The sequence below is a fragment of the Dendrobates tinctorius genome, unplaced genomic scaffold (genome assembly GCF_039654945.1).
Source record: "Dendrobates tinctorius isolate UK_male_01 unplaced genomic scaffold, ASM3965494v1 ptg000240l, whole genome shotgun sequence".
NCBI classification, from domain to species: domain Eukaryota; kingdom Metazoa; phylum Chordata; class Amphibia; order Anura; family Dendrobatidae; genus Dendrobates; species Dendrobates tinctorius.
In genome coordinates this window covers 3,738,837-3,757,477 of record NW_027361907.1, presented here as the reverse complement: position 1 = coordinate 3,757,477, position 18,641 = coordinate 3,738,837, and the positions used below count along the sequence as shown (strand labels likewise).

The 18,641-nt window shown below is 44.9% G+C and overlaps 1 protein-coding gene across 2 annotated transcripts in view; it reads right to left on the bottom strand.

Moving 5' to 3' along the window:
- COL4A2 (collagen type IV alpha 2 chain) overlaps nucleotides 1-18,641 on the bottom strand; it is a 405,245-nt gene that overhangs the window by 381,572 nt on the left and 5,032 nt on the right. For both annotated transcript variants that reach the window (XM_073556824.1, XM_073556825.1), the window contains exon 2: nucleotides 2,976-3,067. In XM_073556824.1, the coding sequence (XP_073412925.1) occupies nucleotides 2,976-3,067 (92 nt within the window). The remainder of the gene's footprint in view (nucleotides 1-2,975; nucleotides 3,068-18,641) is intronic.

The window sequence follows — 18,641 nt, the reverse complement described above, 5'->3', positions numbered from 1 at the left end:
TTTCTCCTGTCCTCTCCTCTGTCAGCGTCCTCTCTGCTCCGGTCCCTGCGCTGCTCTGCTGAAAGCGCGCCCAATTCTCCCGCTCTCCGTCCTGCCCTCTTCCTGTTCCTGGTGCTCATGCAGTCCACTAAAGCATCCCCTGGGGAACCTAATGCCCTGTTCGATGGTTCCGGGCACGGAGCTAGGAAGGCAACTCCCCCTCGGTTCCTTCGGTGCTTCACCCCCCTACATTGGCATGTAGCAATAAGAGTGACATTGATATGTTTACAGATATATGGGAGCCATGGTGATTTCATCTTTGGTATCTTTTTTTGATGCTCCCGTGAATACTAATCCCTGTATGCATTAAGGGATATTATTGGCTAAAGGAGAGTTAATATTATATGATATAGCTCCTTTCTCATTTTTCTGATTTGGGCTCTTTTGCCTTCATATATGATGGCCCTTATCTAGCTGGTGGAGAAGAACGAGAGGGAACTGGTCAACAGTCCATTTAAATCCCTATATAATCCATTGTCCCATATTCCCTATGTGTCATCAAATTTATGTGTAAGGAGTATTTAGGGCTAGTAAGGGACAGTCGACGTGGTGCGGGGGCACCAGTACAAAGTAGGGTGAAAAAGCTCCGCTGGTAGGCAGGGACTGTTGAAAATAGGGAATCTAGGCCAAATATTTCCTTGTCTTCTCCCTTAAAATAATTTGTTATCGGTTACTGGTTGCACACCTCTCCCCCTTGTCTTATATTTATATTTATTTTCTGGTGGTTTGTGATGATTTAAGGTTATTGGAACTATATTTATATGCACTGGGCATGATAAGCAAGTTTGCTAGGTCTGGTGACGCGGATGTTGTGATGATGACATTGGGTCACCATGGCAACGATCGGCACCCAGAACACCGCGTTCGTGTTCATTTGGAGCATTTCGGGGGTTAAAGTGCCGGGAATGGTCTATGATTGCTCCTGGCACTTAGTGCCCGGTGTCAACCATCAGAATCAGCAGACACCCAGTGGCGAATACCCACACACCCCCCCGTGTGCGCGAGCGATTGCTCGGACGTAAATTTCCCTCCCTGGTCAAATAGTTCTAGGGCACATGGATGGAATATTATGTCCGATGTCAGAAATGGGTTAAAGAATTTGGTGCATCTTAACCCAGTACACTCTTCGTCAAGAATGGTGTACAAAATGCCAGGCTTGATGAATTGGGTCGTTGTCTGCAATCTGCTAGCTCACAGTATACTCACCACTTCCTGTGCAGATTTTGCTTTGATCACAGGACTTTTATCAGAGAGCAAGTTCTCTTTAGAGATTCTGTCATTGGATTACCGCGACAGTGTTGAGCCAGAAGACCGTAGCGTATGATTGCTCCTACTCCGGTGCTGGGAAGCACTTCTTCATTTTAAATGTGTTTAGTTCTTCTGGCAGAACAGGGGTTATTCAGCCATGTTACAAATCCCTGTGCTCAGAGCTGAGCTCAGTTAGCCACTCCTTTTTCTTTTATAATCTGGGCTCTGATGCAAATCCTTGTCAGAGCAAGCATTTGCTGCATGGCTAATGAAGGGAGAGGAGTACATCTGAGAAGGAGAGTTGGAGGAGTTTTCAGTGACTGTTGTTTGGTTTGTATGCGTGGTAATTTCCTGTCCTTCTCTATTTTGGCTTATTCCCCTACCTTCACACCCCGGAGCATTCCTCGGTTATAAGTGAGTGAATATTTTGTATGCCTGGAGTTTTCTGTTAACCCTTCTTTGTGTTGCCTTGTTTGTTGGGTTGGAGTACTACGGTGCAAAGTAGCGCCCCTCTTCCCTGGGTAGGGGAAGAGGATAGACAGAAGGCTAACTCAGCTTCGGAAGTATCCCGGGGAGTAGGGCGAGCTAGGGCGTCCCATAGTGTTAGGGACAGGGAACAAGCCCCTGGTCCCGGGTCACCCGACAGCTGTGTCAAGACAGATTATCTCACACAAATGCATTTTCGGTCTGAGAGTTGCCTGTGATAAAAACTGAGCTCAAAACAATAACAGTAGGACCAATGTTATTCAATTGTGCTGTTCAGGTGACATACCGAATGTTCACTGGAAAATAAATTGCATTAGTTACAAGTCTCTTCTATTTTGGATGACACTTGCCTATTCAAATCTATAGGTGTACAAAAACAACTGCATCCAGTACCAATCATTCGCATAGCATCCAATTTTTACGGATACATTGCAGTTACTAACATAAGAATCAGAGTTTGGTCTTGTAAATTTAAATATTTGCTGATGTATAAAAACAGATGCCATACAGCCACAGGGATATCAGTACAGATGAAATATTGTCTGCTTGTTTCTTGATGAAAATTATATGATTTTTTATAGGCGGTGTGTTCTTAACTCAAAGACAAGTTAAAGGCTTTAGTAATTTTAGTCTGTCCTACTCTGCCTTATATAAAAATGTGCAGCACGGAATACTTAATTTTAATTCTATATTATACAATTTATTTTTGTATGAATAGTTTTTAAGAGGTTCATCAAAAGTAATTCTTTGATATCAATCCAATAAAAATTCTGAAAAGAAAGTACATATTTTGTGTAAAATTAGGTTTCCTTCATCTAGAACCATAAACTAGTGTGACATAAAGGTAATAAAGTGCATCTAGACCAGGCATTTACTATTAAATAGCACTGAACCTTCTGGAAACAATGAGTTTTTTATTAGTGGACTGAACAGATATTTGACACCACAAAAAGCACACTGGACTGGCAGATCGTATGACTTATAGGGTATACAGTTACACTCTCTGTTATAACAATTTAGTCTTAAGTACCAGGAGACAATAATTAGTAGCGTATATCTAAGCACATTATAAATATTCTTGTAGAAAAGGCTCATCCTATTTCAAGATTTAATGTATTCTTTAAAACTATGCCTTAGCAGGGAAGAACTCTTACAAGTTGTAAGTGTATAACTCAGCTTACTTGCACAGCAGCTGTACTTACCATGACATACTCTTCTTCCATTGCTGATGGTTTCTATGACATCTTGTAATGCCTTCGGCGACCACCATCCTGGCTTTTTTTCCCCAGGTTATCTATTGGAAGAAACAGGAAAAAGGTAAAACACACTGACATTGCTCACAAACCTTTAATTATATAAAGTTAACATAATTGCAAGTATTTATATAACCCAAGAAAAGCAGTCTGATGTCCCAAGTGACTATATAATGGATACAATTTATCACTCGTATTGAAACTCCAAAATCTGACAGCCCCCATGGTTTTAGTGAATCAAACGTCAATCAACAATGTTTAGATATGACGTATTCAGGCATTCGTTTGCTGCTGTCCAAGTAGGAACTACAATGGACAGACCGGCCTGGTGATCGCTAACCTCAACTTGAAAGCCTCATACATGCCTTTAAAGCTGTTGGGCTTGGGATGTGTGAATGCGACCTAAATCTGTACATTTAATGGAAACAGCCAGGCTAGAACATAAATTACTGTTTCTATAACTCACAAAGAAGTGTTAGAGGTTTGCGCAGACATGACCAGCTCTCCATTGTGGCATCTAAATGGCAGGAAATGGGGTAAGAAGACCAATGTTCTTGATACAGATGTGGACTCTCAGCATATGACAACACCTATCACACATTAATGTTACAATCTCAGTATGTCATAAATGTCTATGATGGGATTAGGAGTAGCTGAGCATAAAAGTTATTATTTTCAGTTAAGTTATTCAAGACAATAGTTGCTAGACATACAGTAGATCCCAATTGTCCACCAAATATTAATTTGGCTGACAACTATTGCTGCAGGCTCTACCATTTATGTTGTGAAATTTCTAGCAAAAATTAATTTAACCCATGCTTACATTTTTTATTTTATTTAGCGCCATTAATTCCACAGCAAATTGTCTTGTCTACATGTTACATATTACTTTATGACTTCTATTAATAATGGAGCCATGACCTGCATGGTCATTCTATTCAGACTCTTACGTGTCCTTTAATGTGTCCGAGGTTCCTTTTCCCAATAGCAGATTTCAGCTCAGTCTAAACATTGTCAATTGGACTGAGATGAGAACTAATTTCTGGCCATTTTAAGACAGTCCATTTTTTCTTCTTAACCCTTCTTTTGTAGTCTTGGAAGTGTGGTTTGTATCTTTATCTTGCTGTAACACCCATTTTGCTCGATTTAAAACTAGGTTTCTTACGATTGGGAGCCTATATCTCAAAAATCCTTTGATAATCCTCTGATTTCATTGTTCCTGTAACATGTTCAGGGCATCTAGTCCTAGAGGCAACAAAGCAGCCCCATACAGTGGGTACGGAAAGTATTCAGGCCCCTTTAAATTTTTCACTCTTTGTTTCTTTGCAGCCATTTGGTAAATTCAAAAAAGTTCCTTTTTTTCTCATTAATGTACACTCTGCACCCCATCTTGACTGAAAAAACAGAAATGTAGAAATTTTTGCAAATTTATTAAAAAAGAAAACTGAAATATCACATGGTCATAAGTATTCAGTCCCTTTGCTCAGACACTCATATTTAAGTCACATGCTGTCCATTTCTTTGTGATCTTTCTTGATATGGTTCTACTCCTTCATTGGAGTCCAGCTGTGTTTAATTAAACTGATGGGACTTGATTTGTAAAGGCACACACCTGTCTATATAAGACCTCACAGTGCATGTCAGACCAAATGAGAATCATGAGGTCCAAGGAACTGGCCAAGGAGCTCAGAGACAGAATTGTGGCAAGGCACACATCTGGCCAATGTTACAAAAGAATTTCTGCAGTACTCAAGGTTCCTAAGAGCACAGTGGCCTCCATAATCCTTAAATGGAAGAAGTTTGGGACCACCAGAAGTCTTCCTATAAATGGCCATCCAGCCAAGCTGAGCAATCGTGGGAAAAGAGCATTGGTGAGAGAGGTAAATTAGAACCCAAAGATCACTGTGGCTGAGCTCCACAGATGCAGTAGGGAGATGGGAGAAAGTTACACAAAGTCAACTATCACTGCAGCCCTCCACCAGTTGGGTCTTTATTAGGGATGAGCGATATTGCCTGATATCGTATCGGAATTCCGATTTCCGATATTGAAAAAATATTGGATATCGGAATTTCCGATATCAATGCAAGTCAATGGGAGAAAAAAATCGGAATTACAAAATGACCACTACAGTGCTATATAATGGATAAAATGGAGGGGAAACACCTCAGGATAATGGGGAAGGAGTTTGCAGAGGCAGAGGAGCAAAAAAATTGCTAGAAAAATGCACAGAGCGAAAGCTGTAGCAGGAAAACTGGTCACCATCTTCTTAACAGCGGTGTTTTTTCTTTGGGTTAGGATTAGTTGGGGTAGGGTTAGGGTTTATGGTTAGTAGGGTAAGGTTTAGGGTTTATGGTTAGTAGGGTTAGGGTAAGGTTAAGGGGTTAGGGTTAGTTAGGGTTAGGGTTATGCTTATGGTTAGTAGGGTTAGGGTTAGTAGGGTTAGGGGTTAGGGTTAGAGTTAGGGTTATGGTTAAGGTTAGTAGGGTTAGGGTAAGGGTTAGGGGTTAGGGTTAGCTAGGGTTAGGGTTATGCTTATGGTTAGTAGGGTTATTAGGGTTAGGGGTTATGGTTAGTAGGGTTAGGGTTAGTAGGGTTAGGGTTTAGGGTTATGTTTATGGTTAGTAGGGTTAGGGGTTAAGGTTAGTAGGGTTAGAGTTAGGGGTTATGGTTAGTAGGGTTAGGGTTAGTAGGGTTAGCGGTTAGGATTAGTAGGGTTATGGTTAGGGTTTAGGGTTAGGGTTAGTAGAGTTAGGGTTAGTTAGGGTTAGTAGAGTCAGGGTTTATGGTTAGGGCTATTCTTATAGTTAGTAGGGTTAGGGTTTAGGGTTATGCTTATGATTAGTAGGGTTAGTGTTAGTAGGGTTAGGGTTACGGTTATGCTTATGGTTAGCAGGGTTAGGGGCTAGGGTTAGGGTTAGAGTAAGGGTTAGGGGTTAGGGTTAGTGGTTAGGGTTAGTTAGGGTTAGTGGTAAGGGTTAAGAGTTAGGGGTTAGGGATAGTTAGGGATAGGGTTAGTGATTTTACATTATCAAATTAAAACTGTCAGTGGTGGTGTCAATATGCCCTTTGACTGACATGTGTCTGCGTTCAGCTCACCTTGCTTTGCAGGGAGTTTCCAGGAGCACCACGTGGAGGAACGGATACACTCCCTTTAAACCATGCTTAGTCTTCTTCTGCTTTCTGATTTCCGATTTGAAAAAAATATCGGAATCGGAAATATCGTATATATCGGGCCGATTTCTGATATTTCAATATCGGAAAGCTCATCCCTAGTCTTTATGGCAGACTGGCCTGACAGAAGCCTCTTCTCAGTGCAAGACATATGAAAGCCCACATAGAGTTTGCTAAAAAAACACATGAAGGACTCCCAGACTATGAGACATAGAATTCTCTGGTCTGATGAGACAAAGATAGAACTTTTTGGTGATAATTCTAAGCGGTATGTGTGGAGAAAACCAGGCACTGCTCATCACCTGCCCAATACAATCCTAACAGTGAAACATGGTGGTGGCAGCATCATGCTATGGGGTGTTTCTCAGCTGCAGGGACAGGACGACTGGTTGCAATTGAAGGAAACATGAATGCTGCCAAATACAGAGATATCCTGGATGAAAACGTCTTCCAGAGTGCTCTGGACCTCAGACTTGGCCAAAGGTTCACCTTCCAACAAGATAATGACCCTAAGCACACAGCTAAAATAACAAAGAAGTGGTTTCAGAACAACTCTGTAACCATACTTGACTGACCTAAACCCAATTGAGCATCTCTGGAGACCTAAAAATGGCTGTCCACCAACGTTCACCATCCAACCTGATGGAACTGGAGAGGATCTACAAGAAAGAATGGCAGAGGATCCCCAAATCCAGGTGTGAAAAACTTGTATCAGTCCCGAGAAGACTCATGGCTGTACTAGCTCAAAAGGCTGCTTCTACTCAATACTGAGCAAAGGGTCTGAATACTTATGACCATGTGATATTTCAGTTTTCCTCTTTTAATAAATTTGCAAAAATTTCTACATTTATGTTTTTTTCAGTCAAGATGGGGTGCAGAGTGTACATTAATGAGAAAAGAATGAACTTTTTTGAATTTACCAAATGGCTGCAATGAAACAAAGAGTGAAACATTTAAAGGGGTCTGAATACTTTCCGTACCCACTGTAGATAGTCCTACTTGGATGCTACAAAATATTGTTGTCTTATAGGACTATATACATCAGGCATGGGCAAACTATGGCCCGCGGGCCACATTCGGCCCCCCTGAGTGTTTCTGTGCGGCCCGCTGACACTCACAGGCAGAGGGCCAGAGACAGACTGATTTATGATTCTGATCTTTCTCAGAAGCTATTGTAGCCCCGTCCCCGTCTTCTCATTGGTGGATGCAGGGCTGCTCAGTTCCTGGCTTGCAGAGCTGATGAAACCTGTGCAGGAGGCAGAGCGGTCAGGACAAGAGGAGGGAATCAGGGACTACAACACTCATCTGCTTTAGATAATGGGCAAGTAGATTCTAAGAGGAGCCCAGATATCACCTGCGAGACATCGTTGAGTGTCTGCTGTGCTGAGTAGGTCATAACACCTGTGTTGCCTCCTTTCACAGTGTGGAATGAAAGTTGTGGGGCTGTAGTTTATGTTCAGGGAGAGCAGCTAATTAGTAGCCACAAAAATCTCCCTGAGGATATGTGCCCACGTAGCGTTTTAAACCGGACATTCAAAACCGGACTCCTTCCCAGAAAACGCACGTTTTTTCCGCACGATTTTACCGCAATTATGTTTGTGTTTTTGCCACGATTTTCACGTGCAAAATTCAAGCACTTTCCAAGCGATTTGAAGCATCGCTTGGAAAGTGATTGACAGGTTGGTCACACTCATCAAACATAGTGTTTGACAAGTGTGACCATCTTTTTACTATTGAGGCTGCCTATGTGGCATCAATAGTAAAAGATAGAATGTTAAAAATGATAAAAAAATAAAAAATCGGGGTATATTTACCTTCCGATGTCCTACGCAGTCTCAGCGACGCTCCCGTTCCCAGCGAAGCCTTGCAAGACCTGTGATGACGTTGGTCTCGCGTTGCTATAGTGATCTCACGAGACAGCTAGAGTAACACGAGACTACGTCATCACAGGTCTTTGCCGCAAGGCATTACTGGGAACGCTGAGGCCCGGGAAGGCTGCGCGTGACGCCGGAAGGTAAATATACCCCGATTTTTTATTTTTTTATTCTTTTTTTTACGGGGGTATGGTACCTAGGGCCTGGAGGACAGTCTCCTCCACACCGTGGGTACCATCCGCACATGAGAAGCTTAACTTTGCGCATGGTGGGCATAGCCACATGCGGGAAGTAAGTGGTTCTCATGCATTCCTATGGGTGCGGAATCGCGGAAATTGTTTGCGATTCCGCAAAAAGAATGAGCATGCTGTGTTTTATCCGCGATGCGATTCCGCTGCGGAAAAAAGCGCAGCATTAGCACAGCATGTGCGGAATGCCATAGGAATGCATGGGGTGCGTTCTGTACGAGTTTTTTAAACGTTTTTGCGCCGAAAATCGCAGCAAAAACGCTTAAAAATCGCATCGTGGGCACACAGCCTGACTCTTACTGTCAGCTGATAGGAGATAAAACACTGGGGCTGAGTATTACTTCTGAATACTAGGTCCAGCAGTGAATTGCCCCCTCACCTCCACTACATGCAGCCTCCAGATGGGATATTCTGTGTGCTTCCCAAACTGCTATTCTGCCCCCACCATGTACTCTGCTGCCTCCTCGCCTCTGTGAGAGTTAACCCTTACCTCCCTCTTTGCTCCCAGCTTGTACTGTTGTATGTCCTGTGCAGTAGAGGTAAGGGTTAAGTCCCCCCATAGTGCTCCCCCTGTGATCTGTGGCTTATCACATCCACTCCATAGACTGCAATAAGGATTTCCCACCCCCTGCTGTCAGCTCCAGCCCCATATGTGATGTGGATCTCTGCATGTGGAATAGAGGTGGGAGAATAACTTTTTTTCCAAAGTTCCACCTGTAGAAGTCTATGGGTGTGCAAAAATAAAACTGGATGCCATATGAATCACCCATATAGCATCCAATTTTTACGATTTTTTCAATTACTAACACAGAACTCTATATTTCTTCTTTTAAATTTTATTCACTTCTGATGTATAAAAATTGATGCCATACAGATGACAGTACAGATGGAAAATTCTTTTTTTCTGGATGAAAAATCATGATTTTTTTTTATACGCTTATGTAAATTTCATCACATAAGCAACTGTGGCGCCCCTAAGGGTTCAGTCGCCACAGAGGTACTGCACCTCCTCCTGAGGTGTAGTATCCCACTTCCCAGGTAAGATGGAACACCTGACCAGACTCCACAACTCACATCCTACACAAACACTTTAGAATAGCAGAGCACCCTTTGTGGCTCCCTGCTTGGAACACAAAGAGTGCTGGGAAGTGGGTGGAGGTTAGATTGCACAGGAGAGCGGGAGAATGTTTGGAAGGGGTCAGTTGGTGAGAGAAGATAACCAGAGAGGGATGGAATGAAAGGAAGTGTTGCAGAAGACTTCAGTGACCTGGAGCTGCTGGCACGGGAAAGCGCAATAGAAAGCCTGATTCTTCAGAAGGAAGAAAGATTTGTGCGGAACGTAAGGAGAAGAGAACTAAGGACTAGGGTCAGAGCAGAGCCCTTCCTCAAGTTTGAAGCACATGGCCGGAATCCAGTCTCCGAGGCTGTTTGTGAAACTAATGTTCCTGCAGCAGAAACCCGAGGAATAGGAGTTGTGACCACTCTAGTCCCACAAAAAGACTCGAAGACACGGTGGCAACCTAAGTGTGAGCCGGGACATGACGGATGGAGTCCCCGAAGCAGGCTATAGTCACTTGTCATGCGAGTGGAGTTTGAGTAACATCAAGCAGGCGGAACTTCAGTGTAACTCAGTACTGCAAGTACCTCAGATAAGCGCTAGAAAGGAGACGCTCAGAACAGGCACATGAAAGGGAGTGCTGGAAAGGCTAATTCCATCTGCCTGGGAGTTGGCTGAGCCCCTTATCTGGAGACCGCAGCATTGAAGTGGGCACCTGTCTGTGCCAGGAACGTGAGTAAAAGAACTGGAACTGCACTCAGCTGTCTCATTGCCTTCTTCCTCCACCAACCCACTCAGCACTGCTACATCCCTGTGCCTAACACTTCACCCTTTCCCTCAACACCTATTACTACTGCCTTGGGACTACAGCACCACCTGTGCGGAGCTTCAACATCATTGCTGCACCACACCATCTGTCCCAGAGAAGCAACCCTGCAGCACTGGCCAAACTGACCAGAAACCACAGGTGGCGTCACGAATCATCTCAATAACTTTATCCCCATCACTCTATCCCTTTTACATTGACCGCCTGAGGCCACGGACCGGGTCACTGCCACTGTGACATCTCCCACTGAAATCAACGGGCCCGGCACCGAGTACCCCACGGCCTCTGGGGCGAGTCACAACTGCTTTTTATAAAGTGATGAAATTAATATTATGCAGAATTAAAGGGTGATCGGAAACCAAAGGTGACTTTCACACTAAATTTAATTCAATAATCTAATCACTTTTCTAATATATTTCAGTTAAAAATTTCTACAATTCCCTCTCTACTCTAACTTCCTGTCTGCTTGTGTTTTTTTTTTTTTTATCTTCCAATGACATTTTGATGAGAATCCCAGTGCATTTTGGGGTACTCACACAGGACATCATTAGGGGGCAGAGGCTGAGGTCACTGCCACAGCTGCTTTCTCCACCATGAAAAGAAGCATCATCTGTTTCAGAGACTGGACTGGTCCCTGCCGGGTAATCTCTTCTCCTTAGAGTCAGCAAGGGAGCGCACTGTCACTGTGCATTCAAAGGAATATAGCACAGGGAGCTCATACTGAGTATGCGTCATAATTTACGTACAACGCATTATCAGGTGAGCGGGAACTAGACGAGCCTCCAAAACTGACATCACTGATGGCGCCTCATTTCACAGAGGGTGTAGAGGCTGTGGCAGTGTCCGCGGCGTCTGCCCCCTGCTGACAGCTCATTCAAGTATCCCAGCATGCACTGGTGAATCTCAAACAAAATTTCATGAGACCTTAAAAAAAAACCAAAAAAAAAAAACAGGAAGTCAGAAAGGAGAGGGTACGTTAGGGAATTTTTCATTGAAGTATATTAGAAAACGAGATTAGATTATTACACTGAATAGATATACATTTAATATGAAATTCACCTTTGGTTTCAGACCGTCGCTTTAAGTTCAGCCGATTGGTTCGGCCCTCCACAGCAGTGCCAGTTTCTCATGTGGCCCCTTGGGAAAGTTAATTGCCCACCCCTGCGTCTACATTATTATTAGAATCATCTTGCTAGGGATTCAAACTTTGTTGTTGGTGTACATACTAAGGTTGATGGCAGGTCGGGTTTAAAGGATCAAGTATGGTTATGGATTGGTGGGTACCTTAGCAATTCATTAGCATATAGAGGATCAGGTGGCATGTAACAAGTAATAAGCACACTATTTCAGTACTTCACATGCTTAAAGAGAAAAAAAGTGGGTGAGTACAACAATAAAAATTACATGTACAGAAAAAGCTTAGCAATCCCTATTTCAAGCATACATTTCTTAAATCTACAAAACTGACTTGACAGATCCCTCTTAATATTCAGGAGTGCCAACAATATTGACCATGACTGTAACAACAAACAGCTGTAAAAAACCTCCTGACAGTAATCACATAATACAATGTAACTACAGCAATGGTGGCACCATGGATTAAAGTGCAAATGATATAGTATATTGAACTACCTATAATGTTACAGGTAAAAAGCTTGAAGGGAACCTGACACCAGTTTTGGTGACAGGTTTGGTGCCTGTGCTGCATTCTATAAATGGTTATATAACCCCCTGTTCTCACACACTGTATGGAAATCGGGTTGGTCTGGTCTGCTTAATGTGGTTTTGAGCCTCTCCAACCCTTCCTCCCACTGATGCTCATCGTCCTCCTTTAATTGACGTGGATGATGCCTCGCGTCATCCACATTGCTGGTCGAAATCTTGCGCCTGTTCACTATGCTTTGCGTCACTGCGGGCTCATTCGCACTTATGTTTTCTGCCCGCAGTGAAAAGCATAGTGTGCAGGAGCAAAACACTATTTCTATGCGCAGGCGCAAGATTTTATGAAACGCAGCACAGGCGCCGATTAAGGTCGTAGTTTTAGTTGTTATATGACAAAACTGGTGACAGGTTCCCTTTAACCCCTTTCCTACAAAGGACATAATATTCCGTCCATGTGACCTGGGACCTAAGTCCCATGGACGGAATATTACGTCATGCCCTTTAATGTGACATCGCGACTTAAGTCGCGGTGATCGCATTAAAATGCCGACACCATCTTACCTCAGGATAGATGGCCTTGGCATCCCGGGCAGTCGCCGCCCCTCTGTGAGCTGTGATTGGCTGTTCAATTCAGAACAGTCAATCACAGCACTTCTCTTTGTTTCAGCCAATCAGATTGGCTGAAACAACAGGATCCTAGGCTAGGATCGAGTACCAATATACTCGATCCTAGGACCAGTGCCTGGCAACGGAGAAAAGCTCCCAGATTGGCGCAATCGCCGATCTAATCGATCGCGCCAATCGCAGCGCACAACGGCGTAATATCGCCGCTGTGCCCTGCCGGTACCGGCCTGGATCAGTGCTGTTATAGCACCGATCCTAGGCCAGAGCCTAGGACAGGCCCAGCAGGGCCTGCAGGAAGTGGTTAGCGCGATCGATTAGATCGGCGATCGCGCCTGCCACAGGGCATAGCTGCGGTCATGCTGTGACCGCTCTGTGCCCTGCTGATGACCTGACCATGACCTGCCTAGGAATCGGAGCTGTGAGCTGCGATCCAAGGCAGTAACCATGGTCACCAGGCAGAGCAGGGATTGGTGGGATCGATGTAATCATTCGATCCCATCAATGACAGGTCACAGCAACGATGTGACCGCTCTGTGACCTGCCCCTGACCTGCCTTTGACCTGTCTGCAGGGGTCCTCACTCTAGCTAAGGATTCCTGCAGAGAGGTTGGACGCAGCAAGAGCTCCTGTGCTGGGTATCGTGGTGCCACAGCTTATAGCATCACAATCCCTGCAGAAGAAAGAAGAAAGAACACTACAACTGTAAGTGTTAATTGATCCCTGATCCCCTGTCCAATCTATCTTCACCCCCCCAATCTATCTTCATCCCTCCACCCCCCCTTCACCCCCCTTTTACCCCCTTCCGACCCCCCTTTTGCGCCGCCTCCGTGCGCAGCCGCCAAGCGTTGATCGGTGACGCAGTTCACCGATCAACACTCGTGCTCGCTTTTTTTTCCTTAGCCCCCTTTGCGCCACCTCCGTACACACATCCCGCAGCCGCAAAACTTGGATAAGTGACACACGTCACTTATCCAAGCTTGTTCCTGCCGTTTTTCATTTTTTTCACCCCCCTTTGTGCCACCTAACTACAACCCTAACTGTTGATCCCTGCCCAATATCTCTTCATCCACCCCAATCCCCCCCATCCCCCTATTTTTACCCCCCTCCACCCCACTTTTGCACCACCTCCGTGCGCAGCCCCCAAGCATTGATCGGTGACGCAGTTCACCGATCAACACTCGTGCTCGCTTTTTTTCCTTAGCCCCCTTTGCGCCACCTCCGCGAACACATCCAGCAGCCACTAAATTTTGATAAGTGACGCCATTCACTTATCATATCTAGTACCTGCTGTTTTAGACTTTTTTTCACAAGTATTTTGCTCCCCATTTCCTTTTAGCTTTTTCTTACAGGATAGTGTGCACCAATCACTACCCCCCACCACATACACAGTTATAAATAAAGTACACTCAAGCACCATATTTACACAAAAAATGTCCCGCCCATCAGGTTCCTCCCAACAGCGCTATTCAATGGAGGAGGCATATGCTTTCCTTGCCTCCGACACTGATAGCGAGGATGACGATCCGACTTTTCTTTATTTTTCGGATTCTTCATCCTCTTCCTCTTCCCCCTCCTCATCTTCCTCCTCGGGTCCGGCAGAACCGCCACACAGAAGCTCCAGGACAGAAGATGAGGCAGCGCCCACCATGCCCGCAGCTGATTCAGCAGACCCTGTGTGGACCTCGCCCCCCAAAAATTATGAGCCACTGATTCCTGATTTTGTGGCAGAATCAGGAATCAAGTTTGACACGACCGGCCTCACAGAAATTGACTTTTTCAAAGTCTTTTTCTCTGAGGATTTTGTTAACCTTATGGTGCAGCAAACTAATTTGTACGCTCGGCAATTTTTGGAGCAAAACCCGCATTCATCCTATACTAACTGGTCTCCTGTGGACGCAGTTGAAATGACGCAGTTTTGGGGCCTGGTCCTCCACGTGGGTATCCTAAAGAAGCCTGAAATTCGGCAATATTGGAGTGTTGATATTTTATACAACACTCTAGTGTTCCGAATGGTCATGGTCCGGACGCGTTTTCAGGCCATCTACAAGTTTCTGCATTATAACGATAACGCACAGTGTCCCGCACGAGATGACCCCAACTTTGACCGTCTGTTCAAAGTTCGGCCGGTCATCGAACACTTCAACAAAAAGTTTGCTGAAGTGTACGTGCCCCAAAGGAACATCTGCGTGGATGAGTCCTTGGTCCATTTTAAGGGCAGGCTCGGATTCCGTCAATACCTGCCCAGTAAGAGGGCCAGATACGGAATCAAACTCTATAAGCTGTGTGAGAGTACCTCAGGGTACACCCACAGGTTTAGAGTGTACGAAGGAAAGGAGACCAGGATTGAACCCCCTGAGTGTCCTGTCATGGGAGTGAGTGGGAAAATTGTGTGGGATTTGGTGCACCCACTGCTGGATAAAGGATATCACCTCTACACAGATAACTTTTATACCAGCATCCCACTCTACAAATCCCTCTCTGCGCGAGGTACCGCAGCTTGCGGTACTGTCTGCAAAAATCAGAAAGGCCTCCCGAAGACGCTACTTGGGCAGATGCTCCGAAAAGGTGAGCGCAGGGCCCAATGTAGCGACCACCTGCTGGTGGTAAAGTACAAGGACAAGAGGGATGTCCTTCTCTTGACCACCATACACGGTGATGGCAGCGCCCTCAGCACTGTACGGGGTACCTCTGCACAGGTCAGCAAACCAGAATGTGTGCTGCGGTACAATAAAAACATGGGGGCGTTGATCGCTTCGATCAACTCCTCCAACCGTACAATGCTTTGAGAAAGGCCAAGGTGTGGTACAAAAAGCTGGCCGTGCACATCGTCCAATTGGCAATGCTCAACGCATTCCTGCTGTTACAATGTGCACACCACACCGATACGTCGTACCTTGAGTTCCAGGAGGTAGTGGTTAAGGCCCTGATGTTTGGCACTCTGGAAGGAGCTGGCCCCAGAACTTCCGGAACTGAAGGTGCTCGTATTGTACCAGGTCAGCATTTCCCGGGGGAAGTCCCACAAACTGGAAAAAAAGGTAAATCGGAAAAAGGTGCCGAGTGTGTTACAAAAACGGAATACGCAAGGACACCATTTATCAATGCGACACCTGCCCCGAAAAACCTGGCCTGTGTATGAAGGATTGCTTCAAATTGTACCACACCTCAATGCACTACTAAATTACTTTACAAGAAATATTAGATTAGTTGGGGCTCATCTAGATAAGTTCCTTGGGGGTCTAGTTTCCAAAACAATGTCACTTGTGTTTTTTTTTTTTACTGTTTAGGCACATCAGGGGCTCTGCAAATGGAAAATGATGCCCGCAGACCATTCCATCTAAGTCTGCATTCCAAAACGTCACTCCCTTCCGATCCCCGACTTGTGCCTAAACAGTTTTTTCCCACATATGGGGACCAGCGTACTCAGGACAAATTGGACAACAACTTTTGGAGTCCAATTTCTCCTGTTACCCTTGGGAAAATTAAAAATTGGGGACTAAACGATCATTTTTGTGGGCACAAAATAGGATTTTTTATTTTCACGCCTGGGCAGAATAAACTTTAGTGAAACACTTGGGGGTTCAAAGTTCTCACCACATATCTAGATAAGTTCCTTAGGGGTCTAGTTTCCAAAATGGGGTCATTTGTGGGTGGGTTTCTACTGTTTAACCACATCAGGGGCTCTGCAAACGGAAAATGACGCCCGCAGACCATTCCATCAAAGTCTGCATTCCAAAGCGTCACTTCTTCCCTTCTGAGCCCCAATGTGTGCCCAAACAGTAGTTTTCTCCCACATATGGGGTACCAGCGTACTCAGGACAAATTGGACAACTTTTGGGGTCCAATTTTTCCTGTTACACTTGGGAAAATTAAAAATTGGGGACTAAACAATCATTTTTGTGGGCACAAAATAGGATTTTTTATTTTCACGCCTGGGCAGTATAAACTTTAGTGAAACACTTGGGGGTTCAAAGTTCTCACCACATATCTAGATAAGTTCCTTAGGGGTCTAGTTTCCAAAATGGGGTCACTTGTGTGGGGTTTCTACTGTTTAACCACATCAGGGGCTCTGCAAACGGAAAATGACGCCCGTAGACCATTCCATCAAAGTCTGCATTCCAAAGCGTCACTTCTTCCCTTCTGAGCCCCAACTGGTGCCCAAACAGTAGTTTTCTCCCACATATGGGGTACCAGCGTACTCAGGACAAATTGGACAACAACTTTTGGGGTCCAGTTTCTCCTGTTACGTTTGGGAAAATTAAAAATTGGGGACTAAATTATCATTTTTGTGGGCACAAAATAGGATTTTTTATTTTCACGCCTGGCAGTATAAACTTTAGTGAAACACTTGGGGGTTCAAAGTTCTCACCACACATCTAGATAAGTTCCTTAGGGGTCTAGTTTCCAAAATGGGGTCACTTGTGGGGGGTTTCTACTGTTTAACCACATCAGGGGCTCAGCAAACGGAACATGACGGCCGCAGACCATTCCATCAAAGTCTGCATTCCAAAGCGTCACTTCTTCCCTTCTGTCACTTGTGGGGGGTTTCCACTGTTTGGGCACATTGGGGGCTCGTCAAACGCAACATGACGTCCAATCTCAATTCCAGCCAATTTTAGGTTGAAAAAGTCAAACGGTGCTGCTTCCCTTCCGAGCCCTGCCGTGCGCCCAAACAGTGGTCCCCCCCCCACATATAGGGTATCAGCGTACTCAGGACAAATTGGACAACAACTGTTTGGGTCCAATTTCTCCTGCTACATTTGGGAAAATAAAAAATTGGGGACTAAACGATCATGTTTGTGGAAAAAATATGATTTTTTATTTTCACGCTCGGGCGTTATAAACTCCTGTGAAACCCTAGGGGGTTCAAGGTGCTCACCACACATCTAGATAAGTTCCTTTGGGGGTCTAGTTTCCAAAATGGGGTCACTTGTGAGGGGTTTCCACTGTTTGGGCACATTGGGGGCTTGTCAAACGCAACATGGCGTCCAATCTCAATTCCAGCCAATTTTAGGTTGAAAAAGTCAAACAGTGCTGCTTCCCTTCCGAGCCCTGCCATGCGCCCAAACAGTGGTCCCCCCACATATAGGGTATCAGCGTACTCAGGACAAATTGGACAACAACTTTTGGGGTCCAATTTCTCCTGCTACCTTTGGGAAAATAAAAAATTGGGGACTAAACAATCATGTTTGCGGAAAAAATATGATTTTTTATTTTCACGCCCGAGCGTTATAAACTCCTGTGAAGCCCTAGGGGGTTCAAGGTGCTCACCACATATCTAGATAAGTTCCTTAGGGGGTCTAGTTTCCAAAATGGGGTCACTTGTGAGGGGTTTCCACTGTTTGGGCACATTGGGGGCTTGTCAAACGCAACATGGCGTCCAATCTCAATTCCAGCCAATTTTAGGTTGAAAAAGTCAAACGGCGCTGCTTCCCTTCCGAGCCCAGCTGTGCGCCCAGTGTTCCCCCCCACATATAGGGTATCAGCGTTCTCAGGACAAATTGGACAACAACTTTTGGGGTCCAATTTCTCCTGCTACCTTTGGGAAAATAAAAAATTGGGGACTAAACAATCATGTTTGCGGAAAAAATATGATTTTTTATTTTCACGCCCGAGCGTTATAAACTCCTGTGAAGCCCTAGGGGGTTCAAGGTGCTCACCACATATCTAGATAAGTTCCTTAGGGGGTCTAGTTTCCAAAATGGGGTCACTTGTGAGGGGTTTCCACTGTTTGGGCACATTGGGGGCTTGTCAAACGCAACATGGCGTCCAATCTCAATTCCAGCCAATTTTAGGTTGAAAAAGTCAAACGGCGCTGCTTCCCTTCCGAGCCCAGCTGTGCACCCAGTGTTCCCCCCCCCACATATAGGGTATCAGCGTTCTCAGGACAAATTGGACAACAACTTTTGGGGTCCAATTTCTCCTGCTACCTTTGGGAAAATAAAAAATTGGGGACTAAACAATCATGTTTGTGGAAAAAATATGATTTTTTATTTTCACACCCGGGCATTATAAACTGCTGTGAAGCCCTAGGGGGTTCAAGGTGCTCACCACACATCTATATAAGTTCCTTAGGGGGTCTAGTTTCCAAAATGGGGTCATTTGTGGGGGATTTCCACTGTTTGGGCACATTGGGGGCTCGTCAAACGCAACATG